Source organism: Electrophorus electricus, chromosome 18 (genome assembly GCF_013358815.1).
Source record: "Electrophorus electricus isolate fEleEle1 chromosome 18, fEleEle1.pri, whole genome shotgun sequence".
In the NCBI taxonomy this organism is placed as follows: domain Eukaryota; kingdom Metazoa; phylum Chordata; class Actinopteri; order Gymnotiformes; family Gymnotidae; genus Electrophorus; species Electrophorus electricus.
This window is the reverse complement of record NC_049552.1, coordinates 7,936,690-7,961,776: the sequence shown is the minus strand read 5'-3', so window position 1 is coordinate 7,961,776 and position 25,087 is coordinate 7,936,690. Positions and strand designations below refer to the sequence as shown.

The 25,087-nt window shown below is 39.7% G+C and overlaps 1 protein-coding gene across 1 annotated transcript; it reads left to right on the top strand.

Moving 5' to 3' along the window:
- The first annotated feature begins 2,968 nt into the window (after positions 1-2,968).
- Positions 2,969-16,997, top strand: wnt5a (wingless-type MMTV integration site family, member 5a). Its single transcript, XM_027012420.2, has 5 exons — positions 2,969-3,857; positions 6,933-7,072; positions 8,809-9,056; positions 13,084-13,376; positions 14,872-16,997. Exons 2-5 carry the CDS (start codon positions 6,948-6,950, stop codon positions 15,328-15,330), a joined length of 1,125 nt encoding a protein of 374 aa, XP_026868221.1. The 5' UTR covers positions 2,969-3,857; positions 6,933-6,947; the 3' UTR covers positions 15,331-16,997.
- The last annotated feature ends 8,090 nt before the right edge of the window (positions 16,998-25,087 follow it).

Genomic DNA, 25,087 nt, shown 5'->3' with positions numbered 1-25,087 from the left:
CAGATGTTGCCCAACTTTGCACCCACAGGATAGGGGGTGGGAGACTGGGGTGGTATTCAGCAGGAGAGCAGCAGGGGTGGGGGTGGGGGGGGGGGCGGGGGGTTCAGCACATTAGGCTGCGGGTTTGTCTGTAGTGGTGGCTAGAGGGAGGTAGCTATGGTTTGAAGGTTGGTTAGAGGGCATTGTGATTAGTGGGAGGAGGTTACGGGTGTGTGGGGGGGAGTGGGGCTAAGGAAGTAAGACAGCTGGTGGATTGTAGCTAGTGGTCTGAGAATCTTGGTCATTTTTACTAAACCCCCGTGGCGTGCCAGGGAGGGGAAGGAGTTTTGTACGGCATTACTGAAGATGAGCAAGCAAGGCTGTCCGTAAGGCAGGACTTGCTATTAAGGGGAAACGGGGAGATGGTGGTTTTTGCAGGAGGTCCAGTAGCCAGGAGGAGTGCCTGGCAATTGAGGTGATGGGAAATAGCTGGCAGAGGATGTGGTGTGAAGTTTGTGGTTGATGGATGCAGGGGTGGGGGCCTTTGGGACTTTGTTTCCATGGTAAAGACACTAATCATCCATTCATCCAGCATCTCCATATCTGTCCTGCAGACACACTGCGGCACTGTTTCTCTGCTGCTCTGAGTCAGTGCTCTGTTTATCTTAATGCAGTTCTCCCTTTATTCACTTTTTTTTTGCCTCTGTGCTCATTCTTGTTCTCAGTCTTATGCACTTATGCTGCCTGAACGCGTGATAATAAGTGTTTTGACCCGGTGCTTTAAGACAAACTTTCCTCTCAATCCCTTCACGGTACAAAGGCAATCTCCTAAGAATCTCATCCCACGGTATCTTTTTGGGGACATGCAGACAAACACACAAACGCAGACACTTAGAAAACAAAGCCCTCTGGAGCAGTCTAAACAATCTCACACAGTGTTCGCTGAAAGAGAGCATTTAGGAAACCTCTTTACTGTCAGAGCAAGTTCTCAAAGTTTGCGATGATCATTTACAATCACACAGACTGAAGCAGTGCAAATGAACATGCATATGGGGCTCCTGTATAATGTTCAGTATCAATACAGTCCTTTGAGTTTCTGAAAGACTCGTTGTATCCTGAATGGAGGGATTCCGGACATACCAGGATAGTCTGCGATAAAAATGTAGAATGCTATCAACCCCCCCCCCCGCCACCCCCCACACACCAAATGTTTTAAGATATGGCTGGCCTCTCTTATATCCATAAACACTTGCACTTTATTTCTGCAAGGGAAAGAAAAAGGGGAAAGTGTATCAGTTCATCACAGAATGGAGACCACCTATCAAAAAAAAAAAAAGGAACTAGTAAGAGCAGTACAGCACAGCCTTCTTAACAAGGTTGCAAGGTTTTCACTTTGAAATCCAAGCCACCTAATTATATGAATGTCCTGCTTCAGCTTAAGCAGCAAACTATGGAAGAGAAAGAGAACTTTACTATCTAGTCCATTTTTTTTTCTCAGGTGATTATCTTTAAATACTTTATATACTGTGCTCTGTTCACATTTTGGTGTATATTGATAAGTAAATGATTTGATAAATATTTTCCATGTATTTTATATATTTGGTGCAACCTACTAACACGAGTAGTATTGAATTCCACCTTAAATTCTGTTGTCTTAATTAGACAGTCATGACGTCACCTTCGTGTTAGGCAATTGTGTCTATTTGTATCTTAAGTGATTGTAGCATATGCAATGCAAATGGATTTTTTAAAAGAACAATTTCAAATTTACTAAGGATTGCAGGCAATTACGCCCATAATAAATGCAGAAGTATATAAATAGAAAGCAAGGTTTTGTACCAAAAACGCACGAAAGAAAAAAAAAATTCTATAAAATATAAGATTTCAGGATAACTCTCCTCTTGTAGAAGTGTGCTGTTCATGGTCACCTCCTCAAGATCTGCTAAATACATAGCGTAAAATATAAATATTTTATCTCTCTGTTAGCACTCAGTCTAATTTAATAGGACACATCTAGGTCATCTACAGAGGAACTGTGCTGTTCTCATAAGATCGCAGCATTTGACTTCATAATTTCTTAACACCTGTACAACACAGACACCTTCTCTATAGAATAACAGAGATAGGTAATTGCTATAATGCTTAGACACACATGCCTTTACATTATAAGTCTGGTCTGCACAAGCAAACCATCTCGCCCAGCCTCTTGGGAGTTTTAAGGAGCGGTAATTCAATCCCCTCCACTCAAAAATCAAACTTGGGTTTGGCACGGATGGTGTAATAGCCCCGGGTACTTTATGAGTTTATTTTAGGTAATAGAGACGCTTGTTTTGTTATAGGTCGTTCCGCCCATTTTTACAATTTTACCCAATTCTGATGTCGAAGAGACTTGGCGGCTCTCTGGACCTTTGACACAGTAATTGCTGCACCTAAAATAAATGAATATTCGACTGTGCGCAAAGATATGTTTGAGTTTTCGATATCTTTATGATGAGTTGTTGTTTTTGGCGCCGGCTAATTTATTTTTTGAGATCAAATCTGTGCAGCGATTTGCCAACAATTTACATTTTAGGCCGAAAATATATTGGGAGGTGGATGTTTTATTTATTTATTTTACGATTGTCTTTTTTCTATGTATAATTAGAACTACATTTCCTTTAGGTATTAAACTACTTTAAATACGTTATACACAGTCTGCACAGAAATACATTTTCGACATCTTGCTGGCTTTAATCTTTCTCTGGAAGGCCATTTTCAATATAACTACACTGACATGCTGAAACCGACGACAACCGGAGATTGAATATTGTCGTTTGTATGGGCGGGATTTACGTACGTATTCTGACTCGCTACTCTTTCAGTTAAATTCTTTCACTCTTGAGTTTGTGACTTTAGAACTTTGAAAGGGATCGGAGCGCATGCGCCAAATACAAGGTTTTTCCTGCGCGCATCAGTAGCGGGGTTTGGTAGTTGCGGAAAGAAGGCGAGAGAGAGCAGGTGACAGAACTAAAGAAGTCTGCAAGTCTTTCGGCACTTCATTTCAACGGGGTGGGGGGTCATATAGATCAGCGCACTTACACAGCGCGTTCCGCCGCGTCAAGTCTGGAGATACTCTCTCAGCGCATGGTTTTGGGGGAAATAAGCTCTTCGGGTTTGCTGCTTCGCCGGTTTTGCAACACTTTCGGGTTTGGAAACCTAAGTTAATTTGTCATATTTTTTTTAAGGACACGTTGAACGGTTTTCGAAAGAATCATGGAAAGTTTGGTGCTGAACGGAAAATGGAGATTCGAATAGATGACCCATGTTTGTTGCGAAAATAGCCGCGTGGATCTTTTATAGCAGGTAGAGAACGCAAACCGCTGTGAACATCGTCTCTTCGATAACTGGATTTACTTTTTACCTTCCCAAAATTGCAGTTCTTTTTTTTTTTGGTTCAGTAGCATCTTAAACGAATAGGATCTTTTGCGAAATTTACATGGGAACTTCCGAGGAGAAGTCGTATACAGACGTGCTCGCCAACGGCGTTGTTTGTTGCTTGTGAATTTATTTCAAAATAAGTGTTTCCGCAATTTCACATCCCCGCTTTGTAAAGACACTAATTATTTGGATTGCTCTTTGGACACTGTAAATAGCCTCTCGTTTTCAAACGCTTCATGTCCAAATTCCACAAACACCCGAAGACAGCGGTTCTACCTCCAGCGGGAAGACCTGCAAGCTGACTGCAAACTCCCAGTATTTAATTGCGCTTTGGATTGCAACTGTTTGAGGGGTATAGAACACACCAAGAAATCGGATAATCGTATTCGTAATTTGCTTTGGAATTTAGCTTCTGTATACTCGTCAATTATCAGAGGTTCCCAAACGCAGCCGTTTTCATCGTAAGTCACCTCTTTGCTCTCTAATGCTTATGTACATAGGAATGTGTTATGCACGTCCCTATAGTATCCTACACCAGTATTGTTTGTGATGGAAAACATAAGGGAATAAACATCAATGGTTGTACATTCTGTGATTCTAAATATGTAAAAAGCCTTTTTCCATACAACGTTATCTGTCTTCTATCGCAGGTCAATTCAAACTTATTCAAAAGGGTACTATATATTTCGGCCACGGCGACCGAAAGTTTAGTTGGGGAAACTTCTGAAACCAAGGTATTATTTGCAGCTCAAGTTGTAGTGACTGTCTCCCTCTAGCGGCTCTGCCGTCGTGGGAAATTAAGTGACTTGCACCTCAACAATGCGTAATTCAAACAGTTGCGCCTAAATTTCTGCGTCACCGCTTGGTTCCTTTTTGCGCACGGTTAAAGCGCACCAGAATATTCACATAGCCTTTTAAAAATTTGGTTTTCTAGTCATTGAGGGACGCTGTCAAGTGTAATGTTTACTGTATAACGTTAAGTAGACACGAACTGGGTGTTTTGTATAGGGTTATTGTACTCTGCAGTTAGTCTGATATTGTTGAAACGCTGGGTAGCACTAATATCGATGTATGCTCATTTGATTTCGATTTAACATCGACCATAATTGGTGGTAGCAGAGTTATTGTAAATGCCGTAGTCATGATTGGTCTTCGAATAATTTTAACCATTATTAAACTAATGAGGCTTCTAACTTATAAAATTTGTTTTATGGTAGACCACTCTATTTTTAAATGTATGCACCTGGATTCAAAAATATAGTTTAGACATGTAAAATACGTCGATTTTTCGCGGTAAAGTCGACTTTTCATCTCAAATCTTATTTCCTAAAAAAAAGAGGAAACGAAGAAAACTAAGAAACACCTAGTTCACTAGTGCCTAGTGCACTTATAATGTTACTAGGATGCTGAAGTGTTCTCCAATTACCTGTGAATGCTCCTTCTTTTTGCCCATATGTTGTTTCTGTTTGTCTGAATAGCTATAGACGTTCCTGCTCAAGCAAGGGAACCTCCGAGGCACTAACTGCTCAAGGAGTCCCGGGCGATGTTCAAGCCGATTTATATTATTTTGTTTTAATGACAGGATCAGTGGGGTCTGTTGGTTCATCTGTCCTCTGGGTCGCGCACTGACATCCGTCAACGTCCAGTTCTACTTATTGCATTTGTGTTGCTTGTTAGAAAAATGTGTAAAGTCTGAATCCAGAACCGTTGTTCATTATAATTTAACAAATTTAGTATTGCTTTAAATTGTATAAACACAATCGACACGCAAGTATTATTTTTATTATTACTATTATTATTAATAATAATACTAATAATAATTAATGCGGCATTTGTTCACAAAAGAATGTGTATCGGAGCTTTATATTCTTGCGGTCCATTTTTTGCGATTTATTATTCTTTTCTTGAGCAAAAACACGCTACAATCCGACATGGGGTTCTAAATATCCCATCAACGATGTTAAAAATCTCTAAAATAAAAACACATGTTCCTTGAGTGATGCAGAACTGGGCGGAGAATTAAATGATTATTAGGGAGGCCCCGTTTCTTTTTCTACGAAACTGGAAAATGTAAACCATGACAAATTACTCTCAATCTGAATGCTCCCAAATCAGAAATGGACTTTAATTGGGCTCTTGGCAGACGTACGTTCAGTTTAGGTGTATTGGTGGGGAAATGGTTTAACTAACTCTTTGGTTTTATGTTATACGTGGAGACTTGAACAGTTTGTACAGTACATATCTTATGTATAAATGCAACATACGTCTTTGCGCGTAGACGCAAAGGAACGATACAGGGCTCGAGGTGATCCAAATAAAGAAAAAGTAATTTTGCGTCCTTTCAAATCCGGCATGGGATCCTTCCATGTGCAAATCTTCTTAACTGACATGAAATTTATAGTTTCATAATTCTCATAGTTTATTATAGCAGAAAGTCTAAAATCATTTTGTTGACTTTAACGTAGGCATATTTATTAATGTTTAAATATACCGAATCTAAATTGTGTTCTCGGGACAAACTTACCATTACTCACTTCGGACAATAAAATACGAGACCAATGCCTTAGCCCATACTTACAGTTCAGTATCAGGGATACCAGCCGATGATGTTTTAAAAGACTCAAAACGTCCCCACACGGTCACAGTGAAGCTTTCTTTTACTCGAAGTGCTGAAGTCAGCTTCGGCGGAATTAATTATGAAAATGAACAAATCGTTATTTCAAGAGAAGGCAGCGGTGTAGGTCTGCGCCGCTATGTCCAATGTTTATAGACTATACGGCCCCAGGCACCCTTAGTCTTCTAAACACGTCGATAGCAGGATAATCATAAACTTTAATCAAAACGCCAGTTAAATACATTTCTTTGTGATATTATAATAAATACATCTTTGTGACATTAGGCTAACCATAAAATGTCCGACGACTATATCGCTATTTGCCACTTTCTCGATCTGTCTTTTTTATTTATTTATTTTGTTCTGATAGACTAAGTCAAACATCGTAAACACTTTACAAAATTGCAAATGGAAAACCCCATGGATCTGGGTTTGGATACAAAACATCATATCCTCGCGCAAGTGAAATGGAGGGCGGAATGTTCAGTTCTGGGCCCTGGTTTGAACGTGAGCGCGGGCACGGACGGGCTAGCATGCGCACTATGCCAAAGAGGTTGATGGCTCTTGTCTCTTGGGCTTCACATCTCTGTTTTATATGATGTGTAAGCTCCAATGGTTCCTGCAGGCAGGGAAAATCACAAACTCCAGAATCACACACTCTCTATTTCACACATACAAACACAGTGATGCATCTACATGTCGACACACATTCATCAACATATGTTCATAAAACAACACAAACTATCTCCACACACAGTTACTACACACTACATAGCTTTTACTCACAAACATACACGCTGTCCTATAAACTGCATATTGCAATCACACAAACTAGTCTGCCTTGGTATATGCTGATCTTGACCCATGTGGATATCTGCAGCTGTGCCTTTGAGAAATGACCGGTTTTCTTCTCTCTCTACAGAGCTGCTCTTAGACAATGCTCTTCAGGAACAGGCTGACCTGCTCTGGCTGGGTGGGAGCCATGAACACACGGCATGGAGTGGTGGCCATCACTTTCCTGGCTTTATTCTTGCAGGTTGTGGTGGAGGCTACCTCTTGGTGGTACGTGTTCGTTTACCTAATACAGGCCTAAGATGAGTGCAACTCCCTGCCCATATGTAGGATGCTGGCCAGGCTGGCTGCAACTGCCGCAGAAGCCCAAATCGCAGACTGGACCTGCTAAGACAAACGCTCGCTGTCTTGTTGCTCTCTTCCCTCTCTGCTACTGTCCTGCTCTTAGTATGTCTCTCTCCCTTACCTTATCATTTTATCCTCCTTTTTTCCCCCTTTTCTGAGTGCCAGATTGTGCAGCGTGGCTCTGTCTCTTGTGTCCCACCACGTATGAACTCATTCATGTGCGGTGGGGCACGCGCGTACACTCAGAAAGCAAAAGTAAAGAAAAAGACCCAACATGCTGACTTTAGCACATACGCGCAGCTCAGATCGGACTTTTCCCCCTTCTTTATTTTCATTTCCCCTGCACTGCCAAACCAAAATGATGAATATTATATAAAACATAGAATGCTGTGGTTTTTGAATGAATTTCCAAATATGTGCAGGCACGAACTGTGTAGGCCTTGCGTGCGCGTGTGTGTGTGTGTGTGTGTGTGTGTGTGTGTGTGTGTGTGTGTGTGTGTGTGTGTGTGTGTGTGTCCGTGCGTGCATGCATGCACACACGTGTTTAAAGTATGTTTGAGTTTTATGAGTTTGTCCTTCCTATTTCCATTAATAGAAAAGCAAAATTGGTCAGCTCTCAGCCAAAGATGAGACAGACCAAATGCATTTGTTAAACAGTTCAAGTCAGTACAGATTTCTGCTGATAGCGGGGTTCTTTTCACTCAGTGTTACTCAGTATGGCCGAGTATCAGTATGGGTGCCATGCGTATTAGGTTTTGGATACAGTGCATCAGAGACAGTTTTTAACTAAAGGAAAAACAAATTGCTGTACAACTCTGTCCAAAATTTTCAAAAACAAAGATTCAGGAATGTTTTTCTAAATCAAAATACAGATTTTATTCCCTTGGTTTGATTAGAGTTTTTCAATGGTTTCACGGTGATTCCTGAATCTGGTACAGTTTCTTCATGGAACGGAAGTGAGCAAGCCTGCTTGGATGCATGCAAACAGAGGATTCTCCTTGCTGTGTCCCTAATTATTTGCTGGAAGAAAACGAATGGTTTGTGTTTGAAACTGTGCAAGCGGTGGATTTCACTCTGATTTTGTGCATATCAGTTCTTACTGCGTATGATTTCTGACAGTGCGTGTTTTCAAAGACAAGCTGCTGTTAGATGAGGCACTGAATGACAGTGGATGAAACGGGCCATTCTTTCCCAGTAATTTCCCTTATTCCCTCCTCAAATACTCAGGATTATGTACTACATGTATCACAGATGTTATATAAACCAGACTCGTAATCTTAGAGTTTATTTTGTAAAATTTCATTTTTCTGTCCATTACCTTAAGAGTGAATAAGACATCCTGTAACCACCCTAGGTAGGTTCCGTCCATAATGTAGATGAGCATGATTATTTATTTTTACAACTAGTTGACAGCCCTGTACTTTGAGGGAGAGAGGGTGTGTGTGTGTGTGTGTGTGTGTGTGTGTGTGTGTGTGTGTTTGAGTAGGAGAAGTCCTTCCTTTATTCTCTGAATGCTCACACGTGCTAATGATTTACTGTGTCTAAGCAGAGAATTGTTGGGGGTACTCACTTTCCCCCTTTTGTAATTTCCACAGTGTATCATATTTCCTGGTGGACTAATTGGGTGGGTGTGTGTGTGTGTGTGGGTGTGTGTGTTACAGGTCCCTGGCAATGAATCCACTGCTGATTCCTGAAGCTTACATCATAGGGGCCCAGCCTCTGTGTAGTCAATTGGCAGGCTTGTCCAAAGGCCAGAAGAAACTGTGCCAGCTGTACCAGGACCACATGCAGTACATCGGTGAGGGAGCCAAGACGGGCATCCGCGAGTGTCAGTACCAGTTCCGCCACCGCCGCTGGAACTGCAGCACCGTGGACAACTCCTCAGTATTTGGCCGCGTCATGCAGATCGGTTAGTGTTTGGCCGCGCACACACACACACACACTTGAAACCCACACATGCAACCTCCCACATTCTTCCCAGTTTTAACATCCTGTGTACATCCCAAAACACTTCAAAACAACATTAGCATATTGACCTTATAGAACAGCTGTGTGTGTGTGTGTGTGTGTGTGTGTGTGTGCACACGCGCACACGTGTTAGATTGTGCTCTTTGCCTCCATAACATTAAGGAGACACTACATATTCTTTACCCCATCCATTTAAACTCGCTAACTGCGTCTTTGGCTGGCACGTGCACAACATGGACATATTAGGTGCAAACTCCAACATGACCTCCTTCCAGACTGGAGGTTTGGAACTGTCGACAGCGCTGGCTCTCCAAAATGAGATTAATGACCAAACATAGCCGGCAAAAGAGAGCAGACAAGTCGCAGCCAATAAACGAGACTGCTAGTTTCCTTCACGTATTATATGTGATTTGCGGGTGCTGGTTGACCTGGTGGTGGTTCTTTCCTTGTGCCACTCTCCTGACACGTTGCTCAGTCATCTCTTATTCATTGTTGCAGATTTTTTTGATCATTGTTTTATTTTGTAACAAAGTGGGTTTTCCTGTTTGTTTGTTTGTTTTTTTAGGTGTCTGTGGGTGTGTGTGTCTGTGGGTGTGTGCGTGTGGGGGGTTCTATTAAATGCAAAAGGGAGTGCATGGAATGGTTCTTTTTTAGTAGCTGTGGTCAGGAGAAATACATCTACAGTGAGGTCTGTGAATAAATCATAATAAATCAAGTAAATGGGTGCTGCCTCTAGAAGGCTTGCCCCTGACACTGAGAATGGTGAGTAATTGTGCTTTGCCTAAATTCATGTCTGTCGCTAAACTAGGAGTGAGCACAGGCCTCACCCTGTTAGTGACGTAGCGAAGAATCTAGCATGTTTGTTTGTTTGTTTGTTTTTCCTTTTTCTTCTAATAATCATGATGTGAGGATGATTCATGAGGCATGGTGCATTGTTTGTATACACATTAAGTAAAACACATTCAGCCACTGTGTTGATCATATATACGGACTGTTTGCAGGTAATGGATCCGGATGCCGCATCAACACTTGTAAAGGTGGTTATTTGGTGATATTTGTGAGCTAGCATAACTCTAGCCCTTTTAGAGTGATGTGATGTTGAATTTGGTTCGGTTTGCTTGTCTTTGGTTTTGTAGACCTTTCAAATGGTAGGTAAAAAGTCTGGCTAAGATCCTTGTCTTTCACATTAAAATTATTAGCATGTAATACAGCCAACATCTAGCATTTTGGCTTACAACAGAGAAGATAACTTCTTATATTGATTTATAAGCAGCCCACTGGTGTAGTTGAGTTATATCGTTTATGACTACAAGCTAATTTGATAATGCATGTTACATTTAGATATTCATAAAAGCCATGGTTTGTTGACTTCAAATAAGCCTGAACAGAAATCCTGGGGGAATTGTAAAAGAAAACTACAAAACCAACTTTAAGCAAGAACGTGCAATTAAAAGCATGACTCATTTTAAGGCATGTAATATATTGGCTCTACCAGTGCTTTACGCCAGAAAAGTGTATTGGGTTTGTTAGAGGAGGATTCTCTTCATGGCATCACATCCCACCACGCCCTGTAAGAATTCTTTTTAGCTGTCTATTCCAGCAGGTTAATAAGGAATCTTTATTTCAGAGTTGTCATGGCTTACCTGTTAGCTTTGAAGGCACAGACAACTTGGCTAAGGCTAAATGGTTAAGTAAGAGTCTCTAAATGTGTCCCAACACAAACATCATTTCAAATGATAGAAATACAACACATGCCTGTCAGGGCCATGAAAATGTTCATTTCATGTTCATTTGAGAGTATCCTGGAGATTGATTGTGGAGATTGGGAAGAGAAGGTTGTTAGGGTGCTCTGACCCAGACTGGCAACTCCAGATTTGGGGAGGGGGGGGATGGGTTAGGTTCGCTAGGGAATTGAAAAAAAGCTCTGAAGAGTTGGGGAAAGGCACTTTGAGGACAGCACACATGTCAGCAGCTTAACTTTTCTAAAATATATTTTTAAAAAGTAGTAATTTTCCCTTTGCTTCACTGACCCTTCAAGACTTTCCATCTGGATGATATTCATGCTGTCTTTCACTCTTTCTTTCTTTTTCTCCCTCTCTCTTAATCCTACCCTTTTATTTCATCACCTGCAGTGCTTTAGGATGGGCAATGTCTTTATTCAGCTGTGGGACAGGAAGCTGCCTAAAGCCCCAATATTGCCTTACATTCCAAATCCCGTATCTGTGAAACACCTACAACTCATAATAGGCTATTATGAGGTCTTTCAAAGTAATAGATTCTCTCGCTGAGGGGAGTCATCTTAACAGCAAAGCGCCTCAAATACAGCCTCCCTTTTAATGCAGGAAAGTCTGTGGTCTTTTGGGAATCCCTCAGGCATAATATGAAAATTGCCTCTGAATGGCTGTGGATTGGGGGAGTTGAGGGGCAAATGGAGGGCCCTCACAAGCTGCTACATGGCTGGATTTGCTGGAATGTCTGTCCACCAGCAGGGGGCACCATCACATTTCTGAATCTCCTCCATGTCCCTGGGGAAATGGCTAGACATACAGTGTGTCAATAGAAGTGATCCATCCATTTGCATGGCCTCCCCATGGATGTACTGCCAAATGGACTCTACTGCAAGCCTGAATGGATGTGCACAGAACCCCCATGGGTAGACAGTGGATGAAGTCTTGGATTCCATTCTTTCTTGGACTCCTCCAGGCTTGTGAGAGTTGCTACATAATGAGATGTCCACATGGTTCTTTTGTGACATGATTTTACGAGAACTGTAATTCTGTAAGTTATTGATTGTTCTTGTCATTAATCATCGCGGTGCACACTTTAGCAAACATTGGGGCCAAGAAGGCTCTCCAAAGAACTACAAGTGCAGTAATGTTAAGTACTTTCAGGACTAGAAGATTGGTGACTGGTTCATGAACTTCTAATAAGAAGTCCAGACCTAGCTTGACATATTTTTATTAATCTCTTTATTATGCTGTCACTGGCAGAACTAGAGAAGTAAATGGTAATCCTCTTTCATACAAGAAATGTTCATTTAAATATAATGATTAATTGCACACAAGATTCATTTCTCAAATTATACATTTACCATCTCTACTGTACATACCACCTACTTTGTCAGAAATGTATTTATTAGTGTTAAAAACATCTTGTATGTGCATGATTAGAGATTACAGCATGTCAGTTATAATGAACACTAACTCATCAATGCTCAGTTTCTGACCCCAAGACCACAGCTGGCTCGACCATTTTGGCTGGGAGACCACTCTGAAGCCACTGGTGTCACTGACACATTGAAGAACTCCAGCAACTTTGATGTGCCCAGTACATTTATACCAGCTCACTGCCCACTACCATGAAAGTACCATAATGATGTCAGTGATAACTTGAAAATGTAGCAACACCCAAATCATATCTGATCCTGTGGTCAGAACCTGATCAGTGATGAATATGGAAGATGATTGTCCTCTTTTAGCTTGTGTTTATGAATCTTTTCCTTTGTACTTTCTGCTTCACTCAGGACTAATACCTATGTAACACTGCAGTGACACATTGATCACAAATGAAAAATACACTGATCACATTGGGGAAAAATAAACATAGTTCTTATGTATGAAAAGAGTTTTAGTCCACAGTTTTAACACCAGTAACACCAGCTCTCTCCCAAATGCATGCACACACACACACAATATTGCCTATTGCATTTACTGTATGATTTATTTTTATTTATTTATTCGTTTATTTGTTTATTTATTTATTAACAGCAACATTTCTGTGTAATATTAGTCAAGGTCCAGTTACCAAACTACAGACTGGACTATACTCCTACCTTTTTTAAAAACCAAACAACTGCCAGTCGTTTTTATTAATTATACTTAACAATAATTCCTCATTGTCTACTCTACAGCCTCTCCTCTGATCATAATAGGAGTTCATCATTTCTCTTTGTCCCCACCCCCAAACAGGGAGCCGCGAGGCAGCGTTTACGTACGCGATCAGTGCAGCGGGCGTGGTTAATGCAGTGAGTCGAGCCTGCAGGGAGGGTGAGCTGTCAAGCTGCGGCTGCAGCCGGGCTGCTAGGCCCAAAGATCTGCCCCGGGACTGGCTGTGGGGAGGCTGTGGTGACAACCTCAACTACGGCTATCGCTTCAGCAAGGAGTTTGTGGATGCTCGCGAGCGAGAGAAGACCCATGAAAAAGGCACCATGGAGAGTGCACGGCTGTTGATGAACCTCCATAACAATGAAGCAGGACGGAGGGTGAGCTCTACCTACCTTTACAACATAATGGCTTTAGGTGAAACATGGCTAACGTTGCTAATAATGGCTGAAATTAAGTGGTTATAGGATCATTCTAATTTGGTTTTCTCTAGCTATCATTCATTGTTAGCCTTGTTTTTTTATTTTTTGTTTTATGAAATGTTTCTCCATTGGATTTTTTTCCCAGTACATTACTTCATACTTCATAAGTGATTACTTCATGTGCTGTATCAGTTATTGATGGAAATAGATGATATCATGCAAGTGGAAGTCTCCTGGAATCACTATGTAATCACTTTGGAATAAATAATGATTTAGTCCTATGCAAGTGATTGGAATGATACTAGCCTCTAGGAGGCCAGCAGCTTCAAGATGTTGGCAGGAAGACTTTCCTAATAATGGTGCTTTGGACTTTGGCCCCTCACAGATGTTAAGAGTCTCACTGAATTGTAAATCACATTGGAGTCACTTCTCTTGCACCAACTGTATCATTACATAGTTGCTAGATGTGTTTTGAAACTTAAGATGTGGTGTACAGTCAATGGGCAATGTACAGTGCACAGTCACGGACACAAATTTAAAAAAATGGTAGACTTTTATTTATTTATTTGTACATCTTATCTATGAATAGAAAGTAGCTACAAGTAGAAATAATGGAATACATACAATATGTTTGTTTTATTTATTGCCATTCTCATGACACAGGTTCCATATTGGGAGCATGCATTATATGGTTTATATGTGGCTGGGAGTGAGAGTGCAAGAGGGGAAACGAGAACACAGGGCTAAGCTGTCTTGTATCATCACTCGTGTGGGGAAACGTCTTGCTCTAGCCCATCACGTTTGTGGAGGGGACTTTTGATCTACCCGTTTCTGAAAGGCTCATCAGATCTAATCGGAAAGTCTCGTTTTAGTCTCCCTCCACCTCGGCTGAAGCCATTTCAAAATGAAATCTGTAGCCTCCTGAAGGAATTGCATTTGTGAATGATAGGTGTTCCACATAAAGATTGGCTAGGTCAGCTCTGATTGTGGGAGTTGGCAAGTTTTGTTCTAAATCGCTGAAGAAGATGCGTCCATGCATAGGATTCATTGTAGATTTTTTTTTTTTTCTTCTCTGAAGCAAGAGCTTTCTAGGCAAGCTTTAAAAGACTAATAATTTTACTTCAAACCTGGAAAGCTTCAGGAATCAATTAAGCCCTTAGAACAATTGAAAAACTAAAGCTCCCTCGAGCGGACTGAGCTGGGTTTTGCAGCCAAGCAGAGATGGTTAAAATGACTATGTAATCAAGGCCAATCATGTGTGGAAAATGGCAATAACCATAACAAACTACTGGTTATACACTTATGTTTGTCACATATTGCCTATTTTAGGAGATTTCAGAATCCTGTTTCTCAGTACTTTACAATTGCTAACCTACTGGTCAATTATTTTAGATGTTCTGCTTTTGTAATTTTCATGCAAAAGAATGTAATATATCCTCTATTTCTCCCTCAGATGGTATCAGACTTGGCCCATGTCTCTTGCAAGTGTCACGGCGTGTCGGGCTCATGCAGCCTGAAGACTTGTTGGCTACAGTTGGCTGACTTCCGCAAGGTGGGCGATGCGCTTAAGGAGAAGTATGACAGCGCCGCCTTCATGAAGCTGAACAGCCGGGGCAAGTTGGTGCCGGTGCACTCCAAGTTCAACCCACCCACCAGCCATGACCTGGTGTACATCGAGCCCAGTCCGGACTACTGTGTGTTCAACAGGACCACGGGCTCGTTGGGCACGCAGGGGCGCCTTTGCAACAAGACGTCGGAGGGCATGGATGGCTGCGCGCTCATGTGCTGTGGCCGTGGCTATGACCAGTTCAAGGCCACACTCGTGGAACGCTGCCACTGCAAGTTCCACTGGTGCTGCTATGTCAAGTGCAAGCGCTGCTCCCGGGTGGTTGACCAGTTCGTGTGCAAGTAGCCCCCTCACCCTCCCACCCCAGCCCCTGCTCCCTTTAGCAACAGAGTGTGTGAAAGAAGGTTGGAGGAACGTTGGGAAAGATGTGGAATGGAAAGAAGAAATAAACTATATAAATTATATTTATAGAGTCAAACAATTATAACGTTGTGGAAAAGACTGACAGTTCTTCTTTGTTTGTGCGTGTGTTGTTTTTCTTTCTTAAAGCAATAGGTACAAGATGTTTAAAGAAACTGAGACTATTTATTTTCTGAGATTTTTTTTTTTTTTTTTTTTTTATTCTGGCTTTTAAAGTGGAGTTCTTTGCAGTTAGTGCAAACCAATGACCCAGACAAAGCCAAGCCCTTCGATAATCCACAGAGGGTAAATCCGTATGTTTTGGCCTGATAAGAGCACTGGCATTTTCCTTACCCACACTGAGTGGTTTGAGTAAATCAGAGCTTTAAGCATTTCCTTTCAGTCTTACTCACTGCCTGCTGCTCAGAGCCTGACATTTGTAGCTCACTAGTGGATATATATTATGTTTCATGGATAAGCTGATCAATTGGCCTCAAACCCATGCAAGCTTTTGATCTGCTGTCTACACGCTACTCCATATCTGCAGCCTAGTTTGTCTTGATGTAAGAGAGTTTGTATTTTCACAGGCTTCAGCTCCATGCATATCCACTGTTCAAGGATTCACAAACACTTGCGAATGTCCACCAGCACAAAATTTCTCATTAAGTAAATTATTAACTGAGGCTGTCTGACAATTGCCCCTAAGGGTGCACATATCCTCTTGATTTTGCTCTTGCTTTCAACCCTACGCACACCTATCCCCACACATTGCAAAGAACAGGTGGAGAAATGAGACCTGCCATGGGCTGACTTACAGCAGTTAGGTGTCTCTCTGATTTTGAGTATGGAAAGATATAATGGGTGTCATGTGCAGTGTACATGCTGCACAGTATTTACACTTTCATATTGGTGGTGCTACCTTATGATGGGGGATAGACACTGAGAATCGACTAAGAGTAAATTCAGTGAGAAGGCTAAAAGTAAGTTATATGCCGGTCTATGTTCCCTGAATCCCCTGATTTTTCTTTTCTTTTTTTTAATGCACATTAATGTTGTCACCATTGGTTAAAATGTGTCTACCTGCTTGACAAACAGATGCATCTGTAGTCAAACTGAAATATTATTTTTGGGGTTCATTGTCATAGATGTTCATTTACTACTATACAGTTACCACTAGTTATTCCTACAATGTCCTTATTTCATTTTTATCATTACTACTATTCATTATAAATTCATCCAGTATATTTATTAGCTGTCATCAATTTGAGGCTTTCAGAAGGTATTTCTTATGACTGGCTTTTTATATATGTATTTTTCTTTTAAGTTGAACTGTTAAAATATGCTCTAATAAATGTTAAACATTAACAAAGTCAAACTTTTGGGGAAAAAACTTAAATCAGTAGTTTGTTTTATAGAACAACCTTCCACTATGCAATTACATGTTCTGCCCTCATAGTCTTATTTGAAAAAGTGACAATTGTTCTATATTTGTACAGAAATTATTAAGGTAAGATTTGTCTGTATTTTTATATTCTCTAATTCTGAACTATGAAGCATCTGCACACAAGAAATTCTCCAACTTTGAGAAACAAACCTCTTCAGCAAATAAATAGGTCTGGAATCGTACACGAGTGGAGTTGGTTACTTTTCTGACATCTGTACTGTTTGGAAGATTTGTTTGTTTTATCCTTGTGTTTACCTTTTGTTTTTAAAATATATTTTTTGAGGTTCCTTAAAATATAGTGTACAAAGATCACACATTGTACTTTAGAAATCTTCTTGATCAAATGATTTGCTAGTAAAACATTTTTGAGAAACCATATTCATGGTTACAGATGGTTACAAAGTCACTGTAGGATTGGCCCCACAATTTGTATAAGGTATTTACAAGTGCAGGTGCAGCAAGATGTCTTGCAGTACAAGGTAAAAGTCTGCAGTGTAGAATTAATTTTGAAGACAAATGGGGAGACGTTCTGAGATGTTGAGAAAGGCACTGTCAGCAATCAAACAATAATAATAATAAAAAAGGGAAACCAGCAGCAAAACCTCAAAAAAACCTTAAAAAATAAATAAATAAATAAATAAATTACAATTTTATAACTACCCTTTTTAAAGACTTCTTCATGCTAAGATGACCTTTGAGGTCAAATAGTTCTCAATGCCATCATGGTTAACCTGCATTCATTCATTTATTCTGTACCCATACAGTTTTCTCATTAAATGTGCATGCTCGGATGTTCCACGTGGTCTCCCACCGCTGCAACCAGAGACACGCGGGCTTCTCAAAGCTACCTCCACTTTCATTGTTCATGCGATAAAACGGGGGGGATTTTTATGCTTCAGATTAAGAGCACTTTGCCGACATCAAGGGAGCCCTGATCTCTGCGGCCGGCATGCTTTATCTCATCTGAACATATCTGCAGGCATGGCATCTGATGCCTCTCGAACCGGCGTTTGATGTCTAACGCTAGTTTATCTAAAACTACATGAAAGGGCTCCCTTGCTTCTAGTCTTACTTCTAGTGCTGGCTAGCAGCAGCGAGCCGAATGCCTTCCGTTTTAGGTGAAAGTCATTGCTAACAGTAATGAGGTAGAAGGAGCTGAGATATGTTCTCTTGTTAATGGCTACTTTAAGAAGAGCTGCAGCTAGTCTCAGGTCAGCTTTAGTGAGCTGTTTTAATTAGCAAGCTAGTTTTATAGGACTATATTTTTGTCAGTTTGTAGGACTTTAGCATAAACGACGAGGGTTTTTTTTTTCCCTTTTTACCGTTAAAGCATCACGCGTATATTTCATGTTTTCAGGATTGCTCAGTTGCCAGTTGTTGTTTTGTTGTTGTTTGTTTGTTTGTTTTTCAAACATTTCATGATCAGCTGGCAAAAAGCATTTGTTTTAGAACTGGTTCTGTAATATATTGACTATTGTGTGTTACAAACTAGATGGGGGGGAAAAAGCAGAATCTGATTTAAACTTTTTTTAAATGATGCAAGGCAACCCGTTGCCATTTACTGTGGACAATTGAAAGAGAACTGAACCTCTGTAAGGGGTCTTGCTACTGGTGTAGCAAACTCAGATAACATCTACAAACAGATATAGACTACTTAAATTCCCTCTATTAAATCAAAATGCTTTGGTCTGGATTAAGCAGAAATATGTTGGAAAGTGAATTGGTAGATTTGTCTGAATCTTCATTTGATCGCCCACCATATATAGTGAAGAGTGCAGTTTCAAGATCACGGATGGATATTTATGTAAGATGGTTATCTGCTAGGGAAAACGGAAAGAGGAAGCGGGTTTTATCAAGAAGTGCTGGCTAAACAAAAAAACACACTTCGAATAACTGATACCTATCTTTTAGCCACAAAGAAGCGTGCGCACACACACACACAAAAAAGAAGAAAAAAAAGATGATCGTTTAGAATATGACAGCCCTCGAAGTTTAAAATGGAAGCAGGTCCAACCAAAGAGTATTATTAAAGAATTGTATTCAAAGTTATAATATGCTGCCCCGTGTAAAGGTACTCTTGGATAAGGAGTCTATAACGTATGAAAGCTAATGCCACTCATGTTATTATTCTGACTTGATGACTGGCAAAAGCCATTTAAACTCAGTTGTAGCTGCGTTCTGTTTGGTCATGCCATGCACTGCATCAGCCGCTGCATTTAAGACTACACTCGCCCCATTCTGTTGAGCTGCGTTTAGACCAACACCAGAGCGCCATGTCTGACGCTCGTAGCTTTCAATGTGCTTTTCATTTGTTCTGCTCCGCGCTCTTCATCTGATCAACATTCCTCTGCTGCTTCTTAAAGATAATTACACGAGAAGTTGTGTTTTTCTAAAACAAAGCAGCTGCCTAATGCGACCCAGTAATTGGGTACAGGACTCCATGCACTCGAACGAACAAATACATGTATGCGCTCTCAAACCGACTCCGGGCCGGTACAAGATGAGATTTTTTGATAAACTAGTCGATGTGAGATAATAAGGGAAGCGCAGATCCTAGCATTAGCGCGTGAAGTTCCGCCCTCGGGTGAGGGAGACTGTGGAGCTTATCGTGAGGCTCGTAGCGTAGCGACAGCAGTCCAAAGTAAACGGGCCCAAACCTCAGGAGGGCTCGTTTAACGGAGGAACAGCTGCAAAATGTGGCAAACCATTAGCGTTAGTTTCACAAAATTATCATTTACACCCCCCTGTGCTGACTCCCAAAAAGCTTTAACAGCACAACCCCAAAAACAATAACTTCGTTTAATCTGCCATTGTTTGCTTTTTTTTTTGTTACTATTCCGAGTGTTACTGCAAAAGCAAATCGTTTTGAACATGCAGCCAACAGCATGTATTATGTGTGTTCACCCTATTTTCTGCTCGTTAGCTGCTTTGAAAGTGTTCACCAGGTTTCCTAGTCCATACTTGATTTGCAGATGGAAGCCAAAGGCAAATGTATACTTTGGGTTATACTGTCATGAGGCCTGTATCATTGCAATTGTAGATATGAGTGAGCTAAAGAGAGCTATTCCAAAAATGCCCAGTAATCATTCCCAGGTAATGAAGACTGGCGAGAGCTCTGGCTGCTCTTAAGGCTAGGTCAACGATTTGAACGATTAGGAGTGGTGGGGCTGGCAAACTGTTGTTACTTTTGAGAGGAAGGCACCACTTACTGAAGAGTGTAAGAAAGATTTGGCATTTAAATTTCTTTCAGTCTACAGCACAACAAATGTGAGAGAGGGAAAGAGAGGGGGAAAGAGAGATCTATATCAAATACATTAACCTACCGCATTTTCTTCAGGACTCTCCTTTCTCTCTCTCTCTCTCTCTCTCTCTCTCTCGCTCTCTCTCTCTCTCTCTCTCTCTCTCTCTCTCACACACACACACACACAATGTTCAGTGAAAGCTTATATTGTTTATACCTTTCATTTCCAGTAATGTCAAACAAAGCATAGTAAAATGACCAAAGTGAGCAGAATGGGTGGACATATGCTGAAGAATCAGATGTTTGGCTTCATAATGTAGTGTATAATTGAGAATGGATGAAGGTATTCCCAAAACTGGGGTCTGGACCAATTCAAAATGATGGTACCCTACCACAAACATTGAATTTACCTGTATGCCTGTATGTCTGTACCTGAAGTTCTTCAGCCCCTTATATGGAGAAATTTGAAGAAGCATATTAGAGCGTCTATATTAGAGAAACTAATATAGAAATGTAAAATGGCTAGAGGAGGATGGACCCCCTTTGAGTCTTGGAGTTTTTCCTTGCCACTGTCGCCCTGGGCTTGCTCACTGGGGGCTTGGACTTGGACATTTGTAAAGTTGCTTTGCGACATATGTTGTACAAAGCAGTATATAAATAAGTTTGACTTGACTTTAACTTAAAATGTAGAAATTAGATGAGGCAAGGATACATAGATTTATACATACACATATATATATATATAATATATTTATATATGCATATATTCTTGTATTATGTGAAAAGATGAAAGCATTTGTGGATTAAATTAACTTTAGAAGCTTATACAAACCATATATCATTATGATTTGCCATTATCAACACCAAGGCCATTATCATTTGCACATGTAAATGCAAGCTTCCAAACAGCAAATAAAAAAGTTGCTGCAAGCTCCAGACCCGACAAGCACCAAACAAGTAGAAACTCGCCGTTGAAGTTTTGTAACGAAAAACAAAAGGTTTCTTGGATATGTATTAATAGTTTTTATTGCCTAAAGAGTAATATGTAACACATTTAACCACATGGGACTCACAAAACTGAGCTGAGCTGCATTAAAGGTTCAAACATATTAAAGCTCAGCCAGACACTACATCTCTATCCTATAGGTATTTCACAATTCTTTAACATGTTTCTGGCACTGCATATCATGAATTTACATTTCCATTGTGACAGAATAAATATAATACAATAACTCAATAATACAATAATAGTGAATCTGGAGTTGGAAAGGAAATAGTTTTTCACATTTTAAATTATTTTAGTTTTATAGGAGACAAGGAGAACTCTACCTGCATGTTCGGACAATTCTACACAGCAAACTAGTATGTGTCAGCCAGGGAAAAGTAATTAAACTCAATTCCTTAATTCCAGCAACAACAACAACAAAACATTCATAACAATATTAATATGGTTATATGGCCTGGTGTTTCTTCACTTTAAATAATTTTAAAAATGTGTTTTTTCCTTCTAATTCAAATAACATTCAGCTCAACAGTCTTGCTTTTTATACTTTATTGCAGAGCAGTTTTATATGTTCATTTACTTACTCATTAATTTCATGTCTTTCTTTATGGCTGTGGGGGTTGTGTTTAGTGATGTGGTTATCTTTTATTAGCTGTATGGTGTTTATTAGTTCATTTTTGCCAATCCAATGTGCCAGACTGTTTTTCTTTCACAAAGCAGAGCACCTAAATGATGACTCATATCTCTCTGCTGATTTACAAAGGAGTTATATATTGCCTGCTGCATTATAGCAGTAGATGAATTAAATCTCAGTTGACATCTGAGTACTAGCACAAGCCCATGCCGATATGCTTCATTTCAAATGGTGTGAAATCAAATGATCTCATTTGGAAAGCTGTGGAAGTGTCTGCCGCTTTTTGGAAGGAATATATGGCTTAGAACCATGACGTGTATCAACATGACAGACAATATTTATGTCCCTTCAAGAAAACATTAAGACTTTTACGAAAAATATCACAAAAACGTATCAACAAAAGATTTACTGGTGTTTTATTACTTTTTTAAAAGTGCATTAGAATTAATTACCGTTTAGCTAGATATCTCACTTGGATATTTTGATCTTATCCAAATAATATCTAATTCAAATGTCATTCATCAAATCTACACACATGCTTTGTTTCCACAAAGAAATAAATACTTATCTAGCAGGAGTTCAAGTGTCAAATACTCATTTACAGTTTTTAGTACCATTTGTTATTAAAGCAAAGTTTTGTATACATATAGGCTGTATTTAGTAGTTTATCAGTTGCTCTATTGCAGAGTGGGTCCATTTTGTTCCATACTCACATCACAGAGGTACAGGAAACTGAGTCTTCTTCAACAACTAATAACAGGATGCAGCTGAGGAGCTCAATAGGGCTGTCACTCAGAAAAACACAGCTTTCCCCTTGTCCCTCCTCCACACACACACACACACACACACACACACACACACACACACACACACACATACTCGTGCAAATGCCTGTGCATTAAAGAGAGGGAGTCTGGAGGGTAATAGTGATTCAGATTAATGATAGATTTAATAATGACTGTTCATTATTTTATCTTTTCCTTTTGCTGAGGCTTTAGGCCATGGATGTGGGACTTATCCTTTCGGATACACTGAAACACACTGAGGAAGAATACAATATACTAAAAGCATTCCAATCTAAAGAATTAAGGATGTATTTTCTTCCCTTCGTGTAAATTTGTGGAAATATAAAATATTCTACTGTACAGCAACAATCTCCAGCATCTATTTAAATAAAATGTCTTTATAATGTAGGCTTTAATGTTCACAGTGCCATAAAATGTATTAATTTATTTATTTCGAGATTTGAGGTGTTCCATGGACTGTGATGTGATATTCGACATACCTTGAACATCGAATTCATTATTTTGTTATTTTGCTACACCTGCACCCAGTGTTTCTGCATGGTTTGGTACTATTCATGTTAGGGATTTCGCACTTCCGTCTATCATTTTCAAGCGCTGTAACTTAGTACTTTGTGTTTCAAGTTAGTATATGTACTATTTCTCATGCCAGTCAGGTATTTGTTGACCTCTCCCATGCAAGTGAACTGAACTTGAACCTGAGACATGTTACGCAACTTGAGTATAAAATATGGACAGCAAAAATGAAAAAACATAAAAGCTCTTCAAGTCTACTAAATCAGTGCCATACATCCTTACTAAATGATTGCAAATGCATAAACACCAATGCATCAAATGAGCATACGCATCTAACATTTCTCTCTTTTTGCTTGAATTTGTGCTCGGCTAAACATGGCACAGTCTCAAGCTTACTGAGGTCACTTGAGTATTATCACAGCATGTTAAAATAATATTCCGCAGGCATTAAATGACTTAGCAGCCTTTATGAAATATGAATGATGACTCGCAGGTGCTGTCTGCCAAATATTTCTCCTGTCGCATTTCACCAAGAATCTAGGCAACCATTTTGAGCTCATAACTAATTGATTTCCCCTCTGAAAAACAGACATGAGTATCTTCCCAGGCTTATGACAATATAATTCATAATTTAACCGGATGTGTTACACGAGTGACAAGAGAAGGAGGGAGGGAGAAAGAGAGAGAGAGACAGAGTGGATTATGGTGGGTTGAGTACAAGAAGACCGTTAAGAATTTTGGCCAGCTAATGGAAATTCAAGTGCCTGTTTCCGAAACAGAGGTCAGTTCTTAGCAGCTCTCAGTTTATATTATTCTCAGCTTATGCAGCTCTAGCTAAATACACACTGAAAAATGTTTTGTGCCCATAAAATAAATTCAAATAAAATGTTGCAATCTTTTCTTTTTTGCTGGGAAAATTAGTTCAGAACTGGGCTTTAAAAAGAACATATCAACCTAAAAAATACACAGTATAATTATGATTGCAATTGTAATCTTAGTTGATAAAAGATACCTTACACTATTTTATCACCATTTAATCAACTGCAAAACCTAAAATATATATTTTTTAAATATTTAAAGTAATGTATTAAAAGCTTAAATATGGCCACCAACCACAAACAGGTGTTTTTCAAGTGTCACTAGAGGAGTTTGTGTAGAACAAATAAATACAGGGATTTCTGGGTTCTTTGGTATGTCAGCTTTCTCTTTAGTATGTCTTGAATTCACTGCCTTTGGACTGGTGAGATTCATTAACTATATCCTCTGAAAATTTGAATGACATGAGCAGTTTGTAATAACATACATCAACACAGGCCAAAATCCTGTCTAGCACTGATTATTTTTAATGCTATACATGTTTTTTGAAATATGTTGACTGAGTGCATTTCTTTGTAGTGCAGTCTTACACATTCTTGCTTGTGATGGATGTTAATGTTTCTGACTGCTGTTCAGTGCTGTCTGATTTTTGGTTTTCAGTCATATGTGCTTAAATGTGTTTTACTTAACAAAATGCTAAGTGGTTTGCCCCTGACAAAGAACGTGTTTGGAAGGTAGTTGTTACTCATTTTCTTCCTTGATGGTGAGGCCTTCATTTGTCTTGTTTCAATAGAGCCAATAATTATATGCAGCTTATATGCAGCTCACCATATAATGAAATACATTTTACACAAGAACAACACACATGTAGTACAGTGTTTTTCACAGCCGTGTGTGTGTGTGTGTGTGTGTGTGTGTGTGTATGGTATTTCCAAATTAAACACCTACTCCAACCCATTCCAATTCTATATATTTCAGGCTTTAATTCAGTTCCTTAATACAGATCATGTGCTGTGAACAAACACATGGAAAGACTAGCATACCACAGTTAGCATACATATATCTGTAAATGTAAATATATCTGCAGTTTTTTAGTATGTGTGTTTGTGTATGTGTGTGTTATACTATGTCACTAGGTATATCATTAGCTATACAGAAAATAGTATAGCATTGGCATGGAAGAAGACCCAGAAAATGTCATCCTCTTTCAAAGTGACACACTATTTATTAAGCACAACAGAAAAGG